This window comes from Abramis brama, assembly GCF_963993115.1.
Source record: "Abramis brama genome assembly, chromosome: 13".
Lineage (NCBI taxonomy): Eukaryota > Metazoa > Chordata > Actinopteri > Cypriniformes > Leuciscidae > Abramis > Abramis brama.
In genome coordinates this window covers 33,795,994-33,818,608 of record NC_139975.1, presented here as the reverse complement: position 1 = coordinate 33,818,608, position 22,615 = coordinate 33,795,994, and the positions used below count along the sequence as shown (strand labels likewise).

Genomic DNA, 22,615 nt, shown 5'->3' with positions numbered 1-22,615 from the left:
AATCGCTGTGTCGCGTTAAGAGTGATGCAGAATAAATCTGATTTGAGCAGCCAGGACATCCAGACTGAGATGCAAGTGTAAAAAATTTATTTCAATTAGCATTTTCATGTTTTATGTATTTATTGCTGTCCAGACTTTCAAAAACCCATCTGGATATAATTTGGATATGCAAAAAAAAATCTTAACTTGGCTGTCAGTCTGAACATGGTTAGTGGTTTAAAGGTTGTCCTCCAGCATTGTGCACTTTTTCTTGTTGTAATGTACAGTGTGAACGCACTACTTGCACTATATCTTCTACAAAATGGCATAGAATAATGCTTCAGTATGTGAATTGGGATGCACCAATTTTTAATCTAATATATTAAGGAAGTTTGCGATTTCAGATTCAACCTCAGACTTGGTGCAAAAGACATTTACTGTTCATTTTACTTTGGAAACAGGGTATTAATTAAGAGAAAAAAAGGACTATTTGAATTCTGGCCTTCCACAAGCACTACGGGACTTTTGACCAGGACATGAAGGGTAAAGGTCAAGCTCAACAGCGCTGCATCTCAATGGAAATACTTCAAATCTACCCTTGTTTGTATTTAAAGTCCCCCTGTGGTGAAAGACAAGCTTTTAATGTTGTTTATATGTCTATGTGGTGTTTTTAATGTGCTTTAAGACAAACCATGTGTAAATTCATAAGTTGACACCATTGCTGAGTATTTTCTCCTTAAAACTGCAGTGAACCAAAGACAGTCTCAAACACACGCTTTGAAATCGCTGGTGTTTCTGACGTCACAAACTACCTTGTAACCAATCAGATCAACGTGTGATCGTCAACCAGTGGATCTCTGAGCTGAGTGAGTGAGTGGAGGCGGGGCTCATTTGCATATTCATAGAACCGTAAATACTAAATGAAGGTGTCGAGTTACATTCAAGATATTTTAAGGCATGAAGATTTTATTTTAAGGGAAAAAACTTTAAAATATGTTATTTTGGTGATCAAATATGAGTTTTAAGGGATACAATTATTGACTACGGGGGACTTTAACCTTTATTATATTAACCAGCATTAAATTACCAATAAATTCTAACTATTTGGAAGAATTTTAGAAGGATAACAGCAGTAGACTAGAACTAGGAGAAGATTGTCGATGAACAGAGTAACAATCTATTCATTCTTTATTTCAAAGTCTTATTTACAAATACAAATATTACAAAGTTGTTTTTGACTCAGTTAATTTAACATTTCATGTAGAGAAAACACACATGTACAGCAGATTACCACAGAGACCTGCCCGCATTAAATCTCTCTCATCTGTAAAGTGCATCAAACGTTGAGGAAGAAGCTCAACATGTACAAATGGAAACTCAACGCATTTGCTTTGGGATCTTGAATTATTACATATTAGTTTCGCGTCATTATTTTTGTACCTGTAACTGAAGTACACAAGTCAATTTGACCTGAATCAAAGGGCCAGTTTAAAACCAACCGGTTCATTTACTGAGGTCTGCTTGACCTGGGAAGCTCTGTTCGCTTTGACAGTCTAACGTAGGAAACAAAACCCATACTGAAGGCCGGTTGTGTCAGGAGCCGGTCTGATGTGTGCTGTTCCCGGCTCAGAGCACTCGAGCGTTCAGAGGTACAGCGTCTCCAGCAAAGTCCTGAAACGCGAGGCGAAACTCAAAGTGACCTGAGCTCTGAGAGGACTGGTCACTCAGCTTGGGTCCATTACAGCGGCTGACGGTCAGTTCTGGCCAGACCCGATGAATGGCTCCTTTATTTCCAGCGGAGACAACAGTTGACCGTTCACACACCTCTAGTTCCTCATGCATAGGGTTGGGAATCGACAATTCTGGAATCGAATACTTGAGGTCAGGAATCTATGGAAGCTTGTTTCCGCCACAGAATAAAACATTTTAAAAGATAATTGCGACTTTTTATCTCAATTGCGAGTTTACGTTTCGCAATTCTGACATCTTTTCTCAGAATTGTGAGATATAAAGTCCAATTCTAAGAAGAAAAAAAGACGGACTTTTTTTTTTATTACCTCAGAATAGTTTATATCTCACAATTCTGACTTTATATCTCACAATTGCGTATTATAAAGTCGCAATTGCGAGAAAATAAGTCAGAATTCTGACTTTATTTCACGCAATTCTGACTTTATATCTCACAATTCTGACTTTATATCTCACAATTCTGACTTTATATCTCACAATTCTGACTTTATATCTCACAATTCTGACTTTATAACACGCAATTGCGACTTTATTTCACACAATTCTGACTTTATATCTCGCAATTCTGAGAAATAAAGTCAGAATTGTGAAATGTAAACTCGCAATTGTGAGATAAAAAGTCGCAATTATCTTTTAAAATGTTTTATTCTGTGGCGGAAACAAGCTTCCATAGGAATCGGATACTTGTAATAAAATTAAAATTTCGATTCTTCTTATCGATTCCTTTCTGACCATTGGGCAACTCTTAAAGTGACAGCAGCTGTTTAAATGTTTTGCAATAAGACTAAATGTGAATGATTTCTACACTCTAAAAAATGCATGTTTGGGTCAAATATGGACAAACCCGACATTTGGTTTACATTTTTTAATTACATTTTTAAACCCAATGGTTGGGTTTGTCCATATTTGACCCAAACATGGGTTGAAACAACCCAGCATTTTTTAGAGTGCAAGTTTTTTTCTTTCCTTATTGGATTCGAAATTAGGAATCGATAAGCAGAATCAAAATAGTAATCGCTATAATTCAAACGATACCCAACCCTACTCATGCATGTTACGACATCTCATAAATGCACAGATAATCAGATGTCATCTCCACATGGGTTGGGCGGCAGCTCTGGGGATTTTAGGGCCTGGTATTCTGGTGTTCGTCTTGGCTTTGGCTGCACTTATGATGGCTGTGCGGATGGTCTTCGCAGTCGTGGCCGCGGTGGGACTGTGTATGGTGCGGTTAGCCGCGGATTCAGAGTTGGGCGCTAGCCGTTTGGACACGCGAAGTGGCGAGCCCCTCACAAACTGCTTGTCTTCGTCCTGCTTCGACTTTTCAACGGCGTTACCTTTTAGTTTCCCCGTATCAGACGACGCATTCACTTTCTGCCTAGCGCTACTATTACGTTTGAGCTCATTTTGGCCTCCGGTGAAGCGTTTCATTAGCGATGTGCGTACGGATGCGGGACGCGATACCTGACTAGCTGATAAACCATCAGCGGGAGTCTTGCTGTGCACTCTTGGGATCCCGCTATAGTTAGAAGGCGCTCCTCTGGGAACCATCAGTCTTTTAGTCGGTCCTCGAGTGGGAGTTTTTAGACGGCTATCATCCTTAGCATGGGGTGAGCTAGCGCAATCTCGCTCCTCAGCTTCCCGCTCTTTCCTCCATTTTGAGCAGTGATTATTTGCGGATGGTCGTGTCACGGTTGGAGAAAGGCTCTCGTATGAGCGAAGGCCCTTCACTAGCGTGTGGCACTCCAGCGTTTCTCCGACACGAGGGTAAACATGCTCTCGTTCTGCGCTACACGCCTCCCGCGCTACAGGACTAGCGTCAGACGCGTTAGTCCACGTCTTTCCCAACCGAGTGTCTGTTTTGGTGTCTGTGTCTAGTGTTGCTCCTCTTTGAGATTGAGACGCTTTGCCATTCACACAATCCTTCTTCTCAGGGTCCTTCTCAGCATCAGTCGCAATCTGCGTCAGCCTTTCAGAGGCGTCTTGAACCCGTTTCTCAACTTTCAACACTTTGTTAGGGGATATTCCTGCGAGCGGGAGGACATTCACTGCCCCCTGCTGATGTGACGTGATACTTGTTTTTCCCAAAGCAACAAAAGCATTATCACTGGGGACTGTCCTCGTATTCACCCTAGAATGGCTTCTCACAGTGTCTGTTGAGTCCTGCTGAAGGCCACACGTAGACTCTGTGCTTGAACAGCGGGTTTCCTCATTCTGATGCAGTGAGTGTCCGATGAGCTCCGGGTCTCTCGGGGATGAGCTCGTCTGCTGTTGGACGTCAGATGTGATGTTTCTCTCGCTGGAGCGGAGGAAGTATTGTGAGAGTCTGCGCAGGCTTCGCCGGCTGCCCGTGTAACTCAAGCTCCTCTGCAGAGCGTGATCCAGGTCGTCGGACTCGCGCTCCTCGTCCAGGCCCGTACACAGAGCCAGGGAACGACGCTTTCCCACATTCTCACGCTCGCGGGCCACGCGCCGCTGCTCCTGCAACTCCCTCTCTGTGTTCTCCTGTTAGGACACAAGTCACATGTGTACACTTCAGTTTCAAACCAACATTTCAATGAGCTGATTCACAGATGTGTGTCACTTAATGTTCATGGAAGATTTTACATGTTTAAAAATGTAATACATGCAAGTAAATATAGTGTACATAACCGCATACTGTTGATGGATATTAATAAAATATATTAAATTTCATCAAGTTAAATGCATGCCTTTATTTGGCCTTTTAATCTTTATTTGTTGCCTATTAACATGCCTTTTATTGCCATTATCTGTAACTAGCTTTTAAATATGTTTTAAAATACTTATATTTAATATTCATATATTTAATATTTCAAACTTAACATTTAACATTTGAATGACTGCATGGTTGATAATGTTGCAAAGGTCATTGCGACTTTTTTATCTCATAATTATGACTTTTAAATTGCGAGAAAGTCAGGTTTGAAACGATCATTTCAATGAGCTGATTCACAGATGTGCGTCACTTAAAATGTTCATGGAAGATTTTACATGTATTAAAAAATGTGTATTACATGCAAGTAAATAATAATAAATTGTTACATTTGTAGAGCGCTTTATATATTTATATATTTTTATTTATACAGGTAAATATAGTGTACATAACCACATACTGTTGATGGATATTCATAAAATGCATTACATTTTATCAGGTTAAATGCATGCCTTTATTTGGTCTTTTAATCTTTATTTTTTGCCTATTAACATGCCTTTTATTGTCATTATCTGTAACTAGCTTTTTAATATGTTTTAAAATACTATACATTTGAATAACTGCATGGTTGAAATGATGGTTCTTCTGATTGGAAGAAAAATCTTGCAATATGATTGGCATTTACAGATCAAATGAAGTTGCTGTTTTCTATGGAAGCTTCTTTCCACCACAGAATAAAAAATAAACATTATTTTTATTATATTATTTCTATAGTTATTGCGACTTTTTAACTCACAATTATGACTTTTCTCGCAATTGCGAGTTTACATATCGCAATTGACTTCTTTTTTTCATAATTGCGAGAGAAAAAGTCAGAATTGTGAGAAAAAAAAGTCAGAATTACATATTTTATTTCTTACTCATTGGCGGAAACAAGCTTCCATAGTTTTCCTGTTGGTTAGTAGCGTATATTTATATTATCAATAATATTACCAAACAATTTAACCAATTAAACATCAGTTAAGTGGTTGCTATCAATCACATTTACATGAAAATGTCAAGTTAAACTTTGAGCGTGTTTGTAATAACACTTTCAGATTCAGATTTCTGCAGCTCTAGGTTCAGGCAAGTACTTTTAAAGTCCCCCTGTGGTGAAAATCCAGCTTTTAAATGTTGTTTATATGTCTATATGGTGTTTTTAATGTGCTTTAAGATAGGGGTGTGACGGTTAGTATATAACAGTGAGATCGACGGTTATAGCTGAACACCGCATACTCTATAGAGTGTACAGTGTGTATATAGCCTATATGATGTGATGTGTATTACATTTTAGCTCAAAAACATTTGTAATAAAAGATAGGATCATAAGATGCACAATATATCGGGAGACATGGTTTTTACAACTTAATGAAGTTTTGTTTTGTAAATCGTCAGACATGATTTTTACCACTTCATTAAGTTTTGCTTTGTAGAAAGCCTTTCTTTAAAGCGAATTTCGTTTTGTACAAATTGTATCTCAATTTTAATAAATGTTTCATCAACCAATTGCGTGTATTTAATAAATAAAAAGCAAAAATAGTAGACAATATAATAACCGTGAAATGGAGGCGCCGGCGCGCCGCTTTCACTTGCATTGCATTGTGAACTAGAGCGCATCTCATCGTAAATGAATGAAACTCAGCGTAGGCTTCATACATTAGCATTAAATATCTTTGCTGCATCCTTTCTAGAACAGACAAGGGCTTTCTTGCGGCTCGCATCAGCAGAGCATTGCATCGTCCATAGACCGCAAAACAATCAGCGGATGGCGGGCGGGTGCGGCTTTGAAATTTGGTCAAAAAACGCTGGTGCGGATGATGAGTTTTGTGATGTGGTTGCGGATGAAATAATACCCCATCCGCGTATCTCTATTGATAACAACATTGAACACTACACAAATATTAATTTTTTTATTTTTTATTTAGGCGATCAAGTAGCTAATCATTGTCTGCTCGTTTATTCAAACTAAGTTGTCCTATGTCACGACTGTTTCCCGAAACCATATTGTCTCAAATGGGTCGTTCAACCACGTTAGTTAATGATGTCACGCAGGTAGTGGAGTAATAACTACTTTTAATGAAACTGTTTGAGATCGAATTAACGCTAGATGTTTTGCTATAAATGACAGACATGACATCTGAGGACTATTTCAAATTTTTCTCAGTGATTTTGATTCTCAGATTTATTTCCAGATTCAGTCTTACGCATTAGAGCACGTTCGCACATGTGCACTCTTCAGAAATGGTGCTTTAAATCTCTTGACAAACTAAAAGTCGTAACTGACTGTGGCGAGCAGGACGAGGCCGAGGGCCGTGAGAGAGCGGCACGAGGCCGGTGGCGTGATTACTCTGATGAGCGACACCTGCGAGACGCACCGGTCTCGTATCTCTCACGGAGGAGTGGAAGCATAAAGGAGGAGCGACGACAGTGAAGAGGGACAGAGGACAGGCCTGAACTTATGTTGTGTTTTTGTTTCTGTTTTGTGTGGCCAGCAGTCGTCCATGAGGGGCTGCTGGCTTTTACTTTCATTTTGTATTTGTTTTATTTTGTTATTAAAATCTTTGAATGTTCGCCAGTTCCCGCCTCCTTCTTCCCATAACAACATACCTCGTTACACTGACATTTGTATATATTATTAATAAAAGACACAGGTTGTACTGAATGTCAGCTTGCTTATTTTGCTCAGGATAAGGATGTATTGAGTCCACATGTCATGTAAACTAGAAACTCTGCTTCTAACCACAGGTCGAGAGCTGTCGTTCCAAACACACAACTCTGCGATGCTGTTTGCGAATGTTCGTTAGAACGATGGTTTCGGGAAACACTGACTCGTTGAACTGCTGATAACAACGAAACTTGCAACCATAGTTGGCTAACGATGCTTTCGGGAAACACACCTGGTCAACTCTGAGCTGAGTGAGTGAGTGGAGGCAGGGCTCATTTGCATATTCATAGAACCACGCATACTAAATGAGGCAAGGGTGTCGAGTTACATTCAAGATATTTTAAGGCATGAAGAATTGTTTCATGCCTTAAAATAGAAGAAGTAAAGAAGAAGAAGTAAAAAACGTTTAAATATGTCATTTTGGTGATCAAAGATGAGTTAAGGGATAAAATTATTGACTACAGGGGGACTTTAAACTTCATTTTAGTAGTTTCTATTTAAAGAGACAGTCCCGCTCACCCGCACAGCTCTCTGGAAGCGATGGCAGAAGCCGTGGAAGATCTGACAGGCCTCCTCCAGTTTGAAGGTCTTGTCATCTTCACAGAAGAACTCCACCAGAGACTTGCTGCTCTCCTGTAAGCGCTCCAGCTCGTCCTGAGCTTCGGTCAGCCTCACCTCCGCAACCTGAAGGAAGAAGTGAGGGATTTACAGGCTGAACAGGAGCATCTGTGAACATGTCCTGGACTCACACACACACCTCTAGAAAGGCTCTGGTCTGCATCTGGATCTCGGCATCGGCCTGAGCTCTGACTCTGAGCGCTGAGACTCGGCTTTGCAGTCGAGACAGATCCTCCAGCACAGACTCTTCTGACAACCTGAACACAAACGTACATGATCGTTCACTCTCTAATATTATCCACAGAGGAATACGCGCACAACTTACTTTTGTGTAAAGCTGATGAAAATGTCACAACAAACAAAGCCTATTTTAACCCTTCATCCTTCCCTCGGGTCACTTTGACCCGGAAATTTCTTTTTTTTTTTTTTTTTTTTTTTACAAATTGAGTGTTCATCAGAGGGGTCCAATACCCCAGGACTTTTGGCGCACTTGAACCATGAATACACACACACACAAAAAAATAATGTATTCGAGGCTGAAATTGTAAAACGTAACAAATCCTTCCCTCACGGGTCAATTTGACCCCCTTAGGAATGAATGGAATGCGAGGAACGCTTCAGTACACACAGAAAAACCTAAAAATACTCAAAATTATACTAAAAATGCTAAAACTTTACCAAAAAATGATTTTATAATGTCTACATGTGTATCTGAATGCATACTGAAGAAACCTGACTTTAGGACCCAGAGGAACAGCTCATTTGCTCCATATAGAGCTATAACGCCATCTAGTGGCAAGAGTCATGAAACATCATGATATATTATTATTTTTCCACAAGAGGTCGGCAAAGACACCCAATGTAAGATATTTTGAGCTGAATTAAAAGGGTTATGCATGAAATTGTTTATATTATTGAGTTATTTTGAATTTAAGTTAAAAGAATGTGAGGAATGTGCTTAAATTACTAAATTACTATTTATTTATTGATTATTTATTGATTAAATCTAGTATTCAAAGGTAGATAAAATTTAAAAAAAGAACAAAAAAATCTCCCCCAAAAAATGCATTACAAAATAGAAAGCAGATATTATCAAAATGAAATAAAATAAGCTTTCTGGAAAAAAAAAAAAAAAAAAAAACTAGATTATAATATTTTTATCTAGAACTAAAAGTGCTTCATTCAAGCCTTTCCACTCTCTCTCTCTTGCTAAAAACGTAAAGTGTCGCATTAAGAGCTGCAGACGACGCATTATTTTAACAACAGAAGCAGAAACACAAAAACTAAAACACTGCAGAAAATGATAATGCAGAAAACACAATTAATTGTATCTGTCATACAGATGACTCTGACCGTTTAGCTAAACCAGGTTTGAGACAAGTTAATGTGTGGCATTTTAGATGTTTTTTTTAAATAAATTTAGCAGTATTAATCAGTGCATATGAAGAGCATTTCATAATAAAAAAAAGTTATAATTTGGAATAATTAAAAATTATTTAGATATGGCAAGAGAAGACAAAAAACATTGAAATTACTAGTTAACTTGAGAGTTTTGAGTATTAGATTATGTACATTGTTTAAGTAGTTTATTTCTTTAAACAAAATATAAAAATGGGTCATACTTTTCTTAAGAGGTTTACCCTGCACCCCCGTAGGTTTCCTCAGTCCCAAGGCCTTCTGTGTGCCGTACACAAAGGTTTATGCATTTTAAATAACCTAATAATAATAGCCTATTAAAACATCTGATCTAAACTTTTTATATTCAAATCGAGGTGGGAGAGATAGACTTTTTAGGGTTTTTTTGTTTGTTTTTTGGCTCTCTGGGCCCAGGATTCTCATCTTTGATGAAAATTTTGAGTGTTTAGAATTTAAAATATAATAATTTTTACAAGTATTCTACGGGCTGCCTCGATGGACATGAATAACTGTTTCAAAAAAGTATTGTCCGGACCTACGCTGGGCAGGAAACATAGAGACCGGCCCTTTTTGAGCTTTAATTGAACACCCCTGTTCTGGACTGATCTAAGAGAGCGTAAAAGCTCTCAGAAGGTGTTTGTCTCCTGACCTTGAAGCGGGACCCACGTGACTCAAGCGGCTGGGAAACATCAGCAAGTCTTTATCCTTCTTCACTGCCTCCTGTAGTAAAGGAGAAGAAGAAAATCACTCATGCTGAACCGTACTCAGACTTTTATCCAACGGATTTCATTCTATCATAATGACATCATCATGCGGTTTCCTTTCATGTGAAGAGGCATAATGAAAGTCAGGCCCTTGTGACATCATCACGACACTCACCATGGCAACGAAATGGAGGAGGTTCATGCCTGGCTTGTTGGCTTTGGTGTCGGCCAGTTTGAGCAGAGAGGAAATCCTGAATCCAGCAGCATTTCCAGCGTAACCACCCTGAAAGCACACGAGACCTCAGTCTGGCTTCACACGAGGACACGGCTTATCAAGAACAGCGTGTTGATCAAAGACTCACGGCGTTCATGTAGTTTCCCGCCTTGAGCACCAGTCGCAGGATATAGTGCAGCTCGGGGCAGCTCAGCAGCTCTGCACAAACACATGAGCGTCAAGCACTGATGTGCAGACATCACCAATCAATCAAAGACACTCACGTCACGCCATTAACCCTTGTGCATCAGAAACTTAGAAACTCCATAGTGGACAAAACCTTCAGTGTCAAAAAAACTGTAGCTTTGGAGCACAGACTTAAGTTTGGTCTCATTTTGAAGAAGACTCTTGGCAGATTATTGTTGAAGTAAAAAAACAGTAAAAAGTAAAACCAAAAAAAAAAAAGTGTTATATAGGTTTTCGTTAATGATTATGAAACATGTTGAACTCTAAAACTGCTAGAAAATTAAAGCCAGAAATCTAAACAAGTCGTGTTCCAAATTTGAGATTAATATCTCAAAAAATGAGCTTTCGGTGAGAGTGTGTGTGTTTGGGCGCAGAACCAGATTTCCCCATTAGATCCAGCAAAACTCACTGGCACACAGTGGATGGATTTGGGATTTGGGATTTGCAGTGGAGTTTTGCTCTCTCAAATATTATAAGTACCCACACTTTTTTTTTTTTATTACACACATAACCATACTCTGACATATATACCAACACACACACACAATTATCGCTGCATAATTTATCCAATTGGCTCTATGCAGAAGCAGAACACAGGAATAAAGTGAGTATTTGCTTTATAAGCCAAACCTGAGAAAATGTCGCCATCTGGTAAAAAATAGTTACATTTTTAATTTTAAACAGAATGAAAGCCTATTAACAAAGATTGCGTCATTTTATAGTTAAACGGCCCTGGGATTAAAAATAGCCGTTTTAATGGGTTTCAATGCGGACATTTTTGTCCAAAAGGTGCTGAGAGGAACTGGTGTGTGTTACTAGTGCAAATAGATTTTTTAAAGGAAATGGGGGTGAAATAGTAAAATTCCAATAAAAATACACACCTGTGCCAAAATACATGAAGTTGGCATAAATACAGGCAAATTATAAAAATAGAAAAACGCTGAAAAGACAGAAATGTCCACGAGGATGCACAAGGGTTACACATCGCAGCAGAACTCAAGCACAAGGTCTCTGATACTGTGACTCGAGCTGAAGCTTTCAGAGCTGCAACCGCTCCAACCCAGTGAGAGGCAGTGGTGTGAGAGTTTACCTCGAGCCGCCTCCCGCAGACATCTGGCCGCCACACAGAGAGAGGTCACCGCGGGGTCAAACTCCTGCTGGAGGATCAGGACGTCCAGACGCATGCGGAAGCTAGTGACGATGAGGAGGAGGATTAATCAGCGCTCAGTGAAAGACACATGATGTGTTTATACTAGTGTTGTCAAAAGTATCGAGTCCCAAGTCGGCACTGAAATTTTAAAAATGTGACGATACCTGCATTTCCCTCTGGCATTTTGAGCGCTGATGAACCGATTCTTAAACGCCTCTGATTGGCCATTGTTTTCACATCTATCAGCGGATCCCTAAAATATCCACTGATAGACGGATCCGCTGATAGACGCCTTCAAACGCTACCGTGTAAAAAAAGTGCTATCTGTGTAACTGCTCGATGAAGACATGTTTTTGAAGCGTTGATCATTGTAGCCAATCAGAGACAAATATGTTGAGTGCGTGAACACAATGGCCAATCAGAGACGTATATGTTGAGTGCGTGAACACAATGGCCAATCAGAGACGTATATGTTGAGCAAGTGAACACAACGGCCAATCAGAGACGTATATGTTGAGCACTTGAACACAATGGCCAATCAGAGACGTATATGTTGAGCAAGTGAACACAACGGCCAATCAGAGATGTATATGTTGAGCACTTGAACACAATGGCCAATCAGAGACGTATATGTTGAGCAAGTGAACACAACGGCCAGAGACGTATATGTTGAGCAAGTGAACACAACGGCCAATCAGAGACGTATATGTTGAGCACTTGAACACAATGGCCAATCAGAGACTTATGTTGAGTGCGTGAACACAACGGCCAATCAGAGACGTATATGTTGAGCATGTGAACACAATGGCCAATCAGAGACGTATATGTTGAGCACTTGAATGCAATGGCCAATCAGAGACGTATATGTTGAGCACTTGAACACAATGGCCAATCAGAGACTTATGTTGAGTGCGTGAACACAACGGCCAATCAGAGACATGTTGAGAATGTGAACACAATGGCCAATTAGAGACATATATGTTGAGCGCTTGAACACAATGGCCAATCAGAGACTTATGTTGAGCGCGTGAACGCAATGGCCAATCAGAGACTTATGTTGAGCACATGAACACAATGGCCAATTAGAGACATACATGTTGAGCGCTTGAACACAATGGCCAATTAGAGACATACATGTTGAGCGCTTGAACACAATGGCCAATCAGAGACTAATGTTGAGCGCGTGAACACAATCAATGGCCAATCAGAGACTTATGTTGAGCGCGTGAACGCAATGGCCAATCAGAGACATACATGTTGAGCACTTGAATGCAATGGCCAATCAGAGACGTATATTTTGAGCGCGTGAACACAATGGCCAATCAGAGACACATATGTTGAGCGTGTGAAAAACAGCGCTCAAAATGCTAGAGGGAAATGCTGGTATCGTCACATTTTTTAAATGGTATGGTCCCAAAGTCGGTACTTTTGACGACACTAGTTAATACTGGATCATTCAGTCCTGAACTCTTACCTGGGTAACTCCACCAGTAAGAGAACGAAGAGATCCGGCTCTGCCAGTAAACTACGGTCACCGCTGAACTTCTTCAACCGGGCCTCCTGGACAAAAGGAAACGCAGGGACTTAACATTCAGCACTCAGTCCAACAGAAAGAGTTGTGATTGGAGATCACGTGGCGTAACAAGCAGCATCACACGTAATTCTCTCTAGCATGTGGACGGACAGACGTGTGGCGTGTCAGAGAGACGATACCTCCTCATCATCAGGCAGAAGTTTGCAGAGCTCAGCCAGTTTCTCCGCTCCGTAACGCTCTCCGGCTCCTCGTCTCACGTCCTCCACGATCTCCTCCACAGCACTGAGGAAACAGGAGACAACGGCCACATCACATCTCACTTTCTCTGTCAATCTATAGTACACGGAGTAGTCTTAAGCGCCATCCGGGCGGTCACTGTTTCTTATGGGGTCGTAAGGTATTTTCATAATTTTCAGGGGTGAGTCTGTGATTTAATAGCCGTCCATAATCCACATCTCTGACTTTACAAGAAGAGATCACTTCAAAATTCACAGTTCAACCCCTTTTTGATCACCGCTGAGCTCTGTACGTACGATAACTGTTGCGCTTCACTGTAATTTGCAAGCATTTTAAAGATGTACACTTTTATTACTGTAATGCTGGAGAGTATTTACAAGAACAACATTCATCATCGCTCCAACGCAGCGAACAGAAAGGAGAAAGAGAAGAAATGGGCCGTCAGCAGCAATATATGATCAATTTAAAATATGTAGGCTATTATACACAACATTAAAAATCCAAACAATGCTTTATTATTACCATATGTAAATAAGAGGCTGCATTAACTTGTTTCCGCTAATTTCCATATTTTTAAAATTACATCCTTTTGAGATAAAATGCAAGAATATAAGAACCATTTCAAATACACATATACGCGTGTCCTTCCCATTTTTAAAAATGAGATTTAAATAAATAATAAATAGAACATTATTTTGCTATTATTAAATTCAATAAGAATTTAGAATTTAGTCATATTATTCCAAGCATATGACATTTTCTTTACAGCAGGCTTTCATGCGACGGGCCACATGAGCAGACATGCACATTTATTATTACAGACATCCACATAAGAAACAATTACCATCCGAATAGGGTTTTAGTTGCATCAGGACTAAAGGTCAAGGGCTCTGGATTTTATGCAATCTTAAATCAATGCATTTTAAGATTTCGCCAGTGCAACGTCTGGTCCTGTAGACCTAAATGAGGTTATATTTACTCGTCAATCCAGTTTCTCTTGGACGTGTGGATGTGTGTCAAACCCACAGCTGGTTCTTTTGCTCGTCTCAAAAAAAGGTTTACAAGACCCGACTAGTTTGTGTTTTGCATTTTTATGACATGTAATTGTTAATGTCAGAGAGTATTGAAGGCTCTCGTGGTTTCTTCGTGGCGTTCAAAATGAAATAATGAAAAGGTATTGCAGAACAAAGACCAGTTTTGGCCACAGCGGAGTATAATTCATACTCATACACTTTAAAAGTGTGCACTTATGTGGGGTTACACACACACAGGGAAATGTGTTTGCCTGCATGAGCACTTCTCCGTAATTCCCCCACATGTTCTGACAGATATCAGTCCCATGGAAGAGGTTTTCAAACTCAGATGGGAACTCCCATGTATTTACTCAGAGAGCAAGTGCTGACATGAAAACGCCAACCTTTTCTCATTAAACACTGGCATTGAAAAGGATGAATAATGATTTATGAACTGCTTTCACTCTGCATCACTACAATGGATCACATTTCTTTGGAAACACCTGAATTGAAATGTATTTAATCTCGGAGCATATTTTGAGAAGTTGCTGCAGAGATCAGGTTTTATCCCTCATCACGGCTCATCTGGGCACAAAGCAGGTGTGACCTTTGACCTCCTTCACTGACCATCAAAACCAGCTGTTCTGACTGGACACTTGTCATCTGCCCCCCTTTTCATTCACACATCAATCCTCCGTCTGAGGGCAATCACTGACCCTAAATAAACACCGCCTGCAGATCCTGCCCGTCTAGAGTGTTAAGACACTTCCTCCAGGACACCTTCATTTCCTATTCCTAACAAATGGGACTGTAACAAAAATGCCCAATACAAATATCTAGAGGGCAGGGCGGCCAATATAATACCAATGCATATGAACACTAAATAATTTGTAGAAATGAAGACTTATTTTACTTATTTATCCTTTTAAGGCGAGACACTACAGCACAAACAGTGTTTTTTCATGCATCTGTCAATTTTGAGATTTTAGGCTTTTTGGCTTATCATAGAGTGTGTGTTTTTTTCAGACTAGTTGAAAGAACATATCCAAAATACACTTTTAACTGTATCTTTTAGAGCACTTTATCTGTTTGCGTCTGTAGATTTCAATTACAGTATGTGTCATTGAGCCAGAAATAACACATTGATTCAGTAACACTTACATACACCAAACTTTACACAGTTTTATATTGATCTATATTCTAAAGGTTTTTATGGAGGGGTTTGTTCATATATAATTTTCCTGATTTTGTACAACATTTTATTTCTTAAAAAAAAAGAGGGTGAAAATGTATTTATTTATGGCTGTTGACAGTATCTTCTGATTTATGGAGTGATAAAAAGAGATCCAGAATCCCCTCAGTAAAAACCTTTGAAATAAAAAAACATGAATTTTGAACGTCTTTTTCCAATGTTCAGATTTTTGTTCTAGAAATGAATGCAAATTAGTGCATATTTAATTAGATAATGCCTCATTTGCATATTTAAACATAACATTTCAGAAAACTTGCAATACAATTTCTTTTTTGCAATTATTAATGTAATCAATCAACTGGTGAAGTATGGGGATATCTATTAGTTATTTTTTTACCCTATTCACCTGGGGTGTCTTGCCTTAATAAGCCTGAGTAATATATAAAATGAAACCAAAACTTACATTTTCAACTGGCGCAGAAATATCCCAACATTCATGCTGCGTTTTGAGTCAAGCAGTGTAACCTGCAAATACAAATAAAGGTAATCAGCTCACAAACACACAAAAACTCATCAAAAAAAAGTAAGAGTGAAGACGTCCATTGCCTTCAACAATAAATTAAGTCAATTACTGCACATGTGTCATTCTATGAAAACATGCATGGCCATTAAATCTCCCTGTTTTTCAGCATCTTGAGCCATAAACATTGCATTTCTGTCAAGTTAAGATCAGTGAAGTTAATACTTAAACACACACCACAGGTATTTTATGACCCTTGACGTCGTTCACTACCCTCGCACTCATTCATTTTTTAAAGTTAGACATCAACCTTCCTAGTACTCCTAAATTTATTAATTATAAACAAACAAGAAAAAAATGTATCAAAGAATGCCTGTATTTTAATGATTTTTTTGGAAAAAGTGTATAGGGTCGCATGCGATAATAATGATTTGCAATCGCATTATCGTAATAGTGATTGGTGAAACAGCCATGCATTTAAGGCTTTAAAAGTTAGAAACTTTTATAAAACTCTGGAATCTATTCCATTGTTGTGCTCGGTCCAGCTGAACACAAGAACATCCTTTAAAAGCGGTTTCTGAATGTTACCTGACGGTCATGAGTCATGACCAGGGCTTGACATTCACTTTTTTGCTCATCAGTCGCTGTGGCTAGTGGTTTTCTAAAGTTACGAGCCACTCAGCATTTCCACTGGCCACAATTTTGACATCGATATAATGGGGCAAATCTGCCATATAGATATTTTTAATATTATCTCATAATTTGGCAGCAGGAATATTAGGCTGCTGTCACTTTAAGACCTGACGCACTGATCCATTACACTGTTACACGTGTTTTCTTTCTCAACTGTTTACATTCACTTAAACACAGAACTGACTGTGTTTACGTGAATACTCGCCAAGACCGGCATTTTGACATTATTTTGAGTGTATTTCACCGTTTAAGGGCAATAAACAGTGAAAAAGAGCTCAATTTATTACTGAGAGGCGGCTTTATGTGTCACACTTTGGGTCTGAGCACAAAATCTGCAGGAATGAGTAAAATTATGCTCAATACACACAATCCCACGCTGAAATTCAATCCCTATAACAGCAACAATATTCATCCGGAGGAAATGAATGGAGTGAGTGAGGAGAGGCGGGTTTGTGTGTCACTCGCTGACTGAGAGATATGAGAGAGAGACGCTGGGATCCTGTATATATTCTGTGGAAAATTAGCGTTTCAAATATTCCAGTATCGATATAGAAAAATTTATATTTTTGACAACACTACATTGCACTCAGTTTATTATTTCAGATGTCTTTTTAAAGACTACAATTGAAAAATGAGGCCTATATAAAATTCAACCAGGGTTAGCTAGTAAGAGTGACTGCGTTACACACCACTGATGAAATACACACACATTTGGCGCATTTTGACATTAACACACGCCAAATGTAAACGCAAAATGTCACAGTAAAAAATGCTGGGTTATTTTTTTAACCCAACCGTTGGGTTACACATATTGAGTCACTATGTTGGGTTATTTTCCAAAAATGTTGGGTCATTTCTAAAATCGTTGGGTAATTTCTAGTAATAACCCGGCTGTTGGGTTACGTATGTTGTATGCACACTATTGTATTTTAATTTTTTAAAAATTTTTACAATTTTAAATTCTAGACTCCCCAATATTTAGTTTATAATCTAAAAATATATTTGTTGAGACATTGTTTTATACAAATAAACAATCTGTATTTGAAAAACAGTGTATTTTATTTATTCATAACATAATGTCATAAAATGTCAAAATAATGTCAGAAAGTTAACTTAACTGTTGGGTTACTTTTAACTCAATGCGTTGGGTTAAAATGACCCACAGTTGGGCAGGTGCTATACCACCCCATAGCTGGGTTACCCTTTGGGTTATTTTTAACCCAACATTATTAAGTGAGTTTATATGTATAGTTTTGCAAGAAGCATGCATGGCAGATAATGAAAAAACGTGCTCTTACTTTGTCCACACTCATCTCTAGTGGAGACCTGCTCCTCAGCAGACTGCGCCGAAAGCCAGCGGCCCGGTCCGGCTTCACGCCCTCTTTCTGCCCGAAGAGCTCGTCCAGAGAGCTGAGGTCGATGGAGAGGTCGGTGTCCTCGTCCAGCGAGCCGCTCCACACACTCTCACGGCCCTCCACGCGCTCCTTAGGGATCCGCTCCCAGTTGAGATTGCGAAGCCGGTGTTTGCGGCCAGAGTCTGTGCGGGTCAGAGGAAGAGGAGGAGGAAGAGGAGGAGGAGGAGGAGGAGGCGGGATCGGGACGGTGGCCATGAGTCTCACTTCCGGCTCCTGGGTGTCATCAAAGTATGAGCCGTGAAAAGTTAAAGACTTTAATCTTCAGAGAATCGATACAGCACAGCAGGAGAGAGATGACATCCGCTCGCTCGAGTGTATCTGCAGTGGGACAGAAGATCGACAGACTGAAACAACAACTTCTTTCACACTGAAAACTCTCTAACAGCTAAAGCACGGCACACAGATTAGTGCTAAAAAATATAAAAACGAAATCTAGAGCTGAATTTTAAAAACTCCAGTCAGATCCTTCAGAAATCATTCTAATATGTAGATTAATATGTTCACATTTCTGATTATTATCAATGTTGGAAACAGTTGTGCTGCTTCAGATTTTTTATGTGATGCATTTAAGGATTCTTTGATGAATGAATAGAAAGTTAATTTACTTTAAAACATTTTTTTTTTTTTTTTAAAGTCTGTTTGGATTTAAATAGGCAAATGCTAGAGTCTATAGCCGCGTTTCTATTACAGATGTGCGCAAAACTTTTACAATATTTTGTATACGTAAAATATATGTAAAACCTTTTTTCGCGATATATGGGAGTTTTTGCAAAATTGTTTCCATCGGGCGTATTTGCAATTCGCAATTTCAATTTGCACAATTTGAAGAATAATGGAAACACGGCTTATGATTGGATCAATAGTATTGCAGTGATTATTATGTTTCTTGCATGTTATATGTTTGGCAACAGTTCTTCTAACCCTAATTGGTGGAGTGTGTAGCTTTTCATTTCTTAAACAACCATGTAGGAAGACACATCATGTTCATATTCCAGGACCAAAAACTGATGCACCTCTTGATGGAAATCAACATCACAAATTCTTTACCATCAAGAGGTTCATCAACTTTTGGTCAGGATCTTGTATTGTCAGAGCAAGAGTCCAGCACTCTGTAAAGTCTCCTCCAGCACATCCCAAAGACTCTCAATGAATTTAAGCTCAGGATTCATGTGTGGAAATGATTCGTCATGTTCCTCCCAACCATTCTTTCGCAATCTGAGCCTGATGAATCTTGACATTGTCATCCTGGAATATGAACGTGTCTTCCTACATGGTTGTTTAAGAAATGAAAAGCTACACACTCCATAAATTAGGGTTAGAAGAACTGTTGCCAAACATATAACATGCAAGAAACATAATAATCACTGCAATAATGATCCAATCATAGACTCTTAAGCATTTGCCTATTTAAAGTTGACATAAGATGTCCCTTTTCACAAGATGTAATATAAATCTCTGGTGTCCCCAGAATGTGTCTGTGAATTTCAGCTCAAAATATCCCCCAGATCATTTATTATAGCTTGTCAAATTTGCCCCATTTTGAGGGTAAGCAAAAACACACAGTTTTTGTGTGTGTCCCTTTAAATGCAAATGAGCTGGTGCTCCGCCCCCATTCAGAAGAGGGCGGAGCCTTTAGATACTCATCCAAAATCTCAGAATAACCAGTAGAGAGTGCAGGCTTACGGAGAGACTCAGGAAGAACTCAACTTTTAGACGCACCTGGACGTTTCTGAATGGTTACCGTCGCGTTTAACTTGTACACAGTTCCTGAGGCCTTTATAAGACAGCGGTGACGTGTTTTGGTCAATAGTGTTCAGTGTTCGTCTGTGCTCAACCACAGAACAGTTTCAGGCTTTACTGGATCTTTTGCCATTGCTTTAGAACTGGTCTCTGTTAGAACTGGTCTCTGTTAGAACTGGTCTCTGTTAGAACTGGTCTCTGTTAGAACTGGTCTCTGTTAGAACTGGTCTCTGATAATAAGATCCTCTACGTCAGAAGGGGAGCGAAATCTGATCGGCTTATTTTTTGACATGCTCGCAGAGAAAGGCTCAACAAAACAAAGTTACTGGGTTTCACTTTTCACGTTTTCTGTGTTGGTAGAAGCACAGGGTTACAGCACTTTTAACACAGAAAAAGTCAGATTTTCATGATATGTCCCCTCTAAATCAAAACAGCCACTTTTTTTTGGCCGGGCAGTGTAGATGTTATTACAAAGGCTTCAAGAACCAGTGCTATCATCAAACAGCACCACGGTAATAAGATGACATCATGCAGTTCGTCCTCACTTGCGTGCTTTAAGCACACAAGCTCCGGTCATCAACGTACAATGAGGTTGTTTACAGCCATGACCCGAAGTGAGCCTATGGGGTCGGGCACCTGGCAGCTCTTGTCCCCCAATTAACACGAGGGTGTGTGTAATGAGTGTGTGCTTCCCCGCAGGACTTGTGCCGCTGCCAGGGACGTGTTTAACCTGAGGTTACTCTTTTAACAGGGGCCGAGGTGTTGAGATCCCAGCTCAAGGAGAGAGCGCTCAAGCGTTTCGTGTTTTCCGAGAAACTCCTGCCACATGTGCACAGTATCCACACACACCCTACGTGTGTTCCTTCCTGCAGTCCAGTTCATTAATGCCAATGAGGCCACAGGACAATAACAGATTTGAAAAAAAGAGAAAAAGTGAAGCTGACACAGATTCAGGACTCCTAGCAGGGCAAATAAGTGGCTGTGCTGCCAAAAACATGAGAATGCTGTAATCCATGTACAAATACTTGATCTGCACCATTTTCCACACTAATAGAAATCAAAATGATGACAGAATGTAAATTCCTAAAGCATGACCCAAAATTAGACACTGTTCATTCCCTCAACCAACTCCATGGTCATGGGGTAAATCCTAGGATGCTTTAAATAGTATTCAAGTAGTTAGCCTAAATTATGCTGGATATGTAGCCGAGCTGCTGACATTTTCAAGAAACGGCTGAAGACACACCTTTTTCAGCAACACTTGATCCATTAATACTTACACTTTCTTTTCTTTTCTGTTCCCTTCTACTCTATCTATTTAAAAAAATATTACATATACTGCGTTACACTAAACTGGGAAGGGTCACACCACTTACATATTGTTGTCCTATTGTTAGTTTAACTGCTTCTATTGCTCTCCTTATTTGACAAGGCAATCGGTAGATGTATATTTAGAGGGTTAATTCACCAAAAATGAAAATTCTGTCATTATTTACTCATCCTCTTGTCGTTCCAAACCAGTAAGTCTTCTGTTCATCTTCAGAACACAAATTAAGACATTTTTAATGAAATCCGAGAGCTTTCTGTGCCTCCATTGACAGTCTACGCAACTACCACTTTCAAACCACAGTAAAGCAGTAAAGACTTCATTAAAGTAATCCTTGGTTTAACCTCAGTTTTATGAAGCGACGCGAGTGCGTAGGAAGGACATGAGGGTGAGTAATTATTAATGACGAAATTTCATTTTTGGGTGAACTATACCTTTAAGAACTTTCACAAGCGACAGTTATCATCATCATCATCATCGATCACCTCCAAAAGCCCCACTAAACACTCATAAATCGGTATACATCAGTAACTTGATATTGTGAGTGAAACCGAAATAGAAATGGAATAGAACTGTAATTAAAGAGGATTTCCCTGGCCAGAGAACACCACCTGAGCGCGCTCTGCTGTCAACGCTTTTACTCAAAACATTTGGAGGAAAAACAGCAAATGATTTAAACGGCAAGTCCACATAATGCTGCACTCTCTACACCAGTTCACGGAAGATTAAAGCCTGCTGAGTTAATTCATGAAAGGCTTGGAAAGTTGTTCCTGCAGTTCATCAACGTCTTCGTCGTACGAACATTGTTTGAACTCTTTTTCATGTTATAAAACCCTGGAAATATCGTATTCTTCAAACACCAGATATGAACACAACAGAAGCACATCATGTCTCAAACATGGGGATAAAATGTTCAATTAGTGTCAGCCTACTTTAAATTAAATCGCTCTGCAAATTAAAATGGCACAGGAAACTGCTACTATGAGAAATACTGTGCGGATAATGAAATTAAATAGAATAAACTCAAGACTTGAATTCAGCTCAAAGAGGTCAGTCTGGTGAACTGTGCAGAAGAAAGACAGAAACACAAATAAAACACCACTTACGTTTTACTTCGTATCATTACGGATGTAATCCAATTTAGGACAACATAAAATAGCAATGAAATAATTTCCAGTCCAATGTGAGGAATTCTCGCGAGTGTCTATGAACATAAAACAGTTCCCAACACTTATAAACGCCGGGAGTCCCATTAACAAACTCAGCAGACTGGAGAAAAACTCTCAAACTCTCTGTGCGCTCTCTAGCCCGCGCATGCGCAGAAGCACCCGATGCGCTCATTGGTCCCCCCCAGCTGGATTCCACCAATCCTACTACGAGCAAGGATTAGCTCATGAATATTAAGTACGCAACGCGCATCTCGCCTAGCTGAAGTGCAGTAGTGGATATATTTCTACTATTACATTACAGTCTCAGTCGCTTTGGTGCAT

The 22,615-nt window shown here is 39.5% G+C and overlaps 1 protein-coding gene across 1 annotated transcript; it reads right to left on the bottom strand.

Moving 5' to 3' along the window:
* Positions 1-1,137: 1,137 nt before the first annotated feature.
* On the bottom strand, positions 1,138-22,396 carry fhdc2 (FH2 domain containing 2). Its single transcript, XM_084132489.1, has 12 exons — positions 22,232-22,396; positions 17,942-18,376; positions 15,894-15,955; positions 13,168-13,270; positions 12,929-13,014; positions 11,395-11,495; positions 10,207-10,277; positions 10,020-10,127; positions 9,790-9,860; positions 7,864-7,981; positions 7,626-7,790; positions 1,138-4,233 (listed from the first exon to the last, which is right to left on the bottom strand). The coding sequence occupies exons 2-12, from the start codon at positions 18,251-18,253 to the stop codon at positions 2,818-2,820; spliced, it is 2,613 nt and encodes an 870-aa protein (XP_083988615.1). The 5' UTR covers positions 18,254-18,376; positions 22,232-22,396; the 3' UTR covers positions 1,138-2,817.
* Between the last annotated feature and the right edge of the window lie 219 nt (positions 22,397-22,615).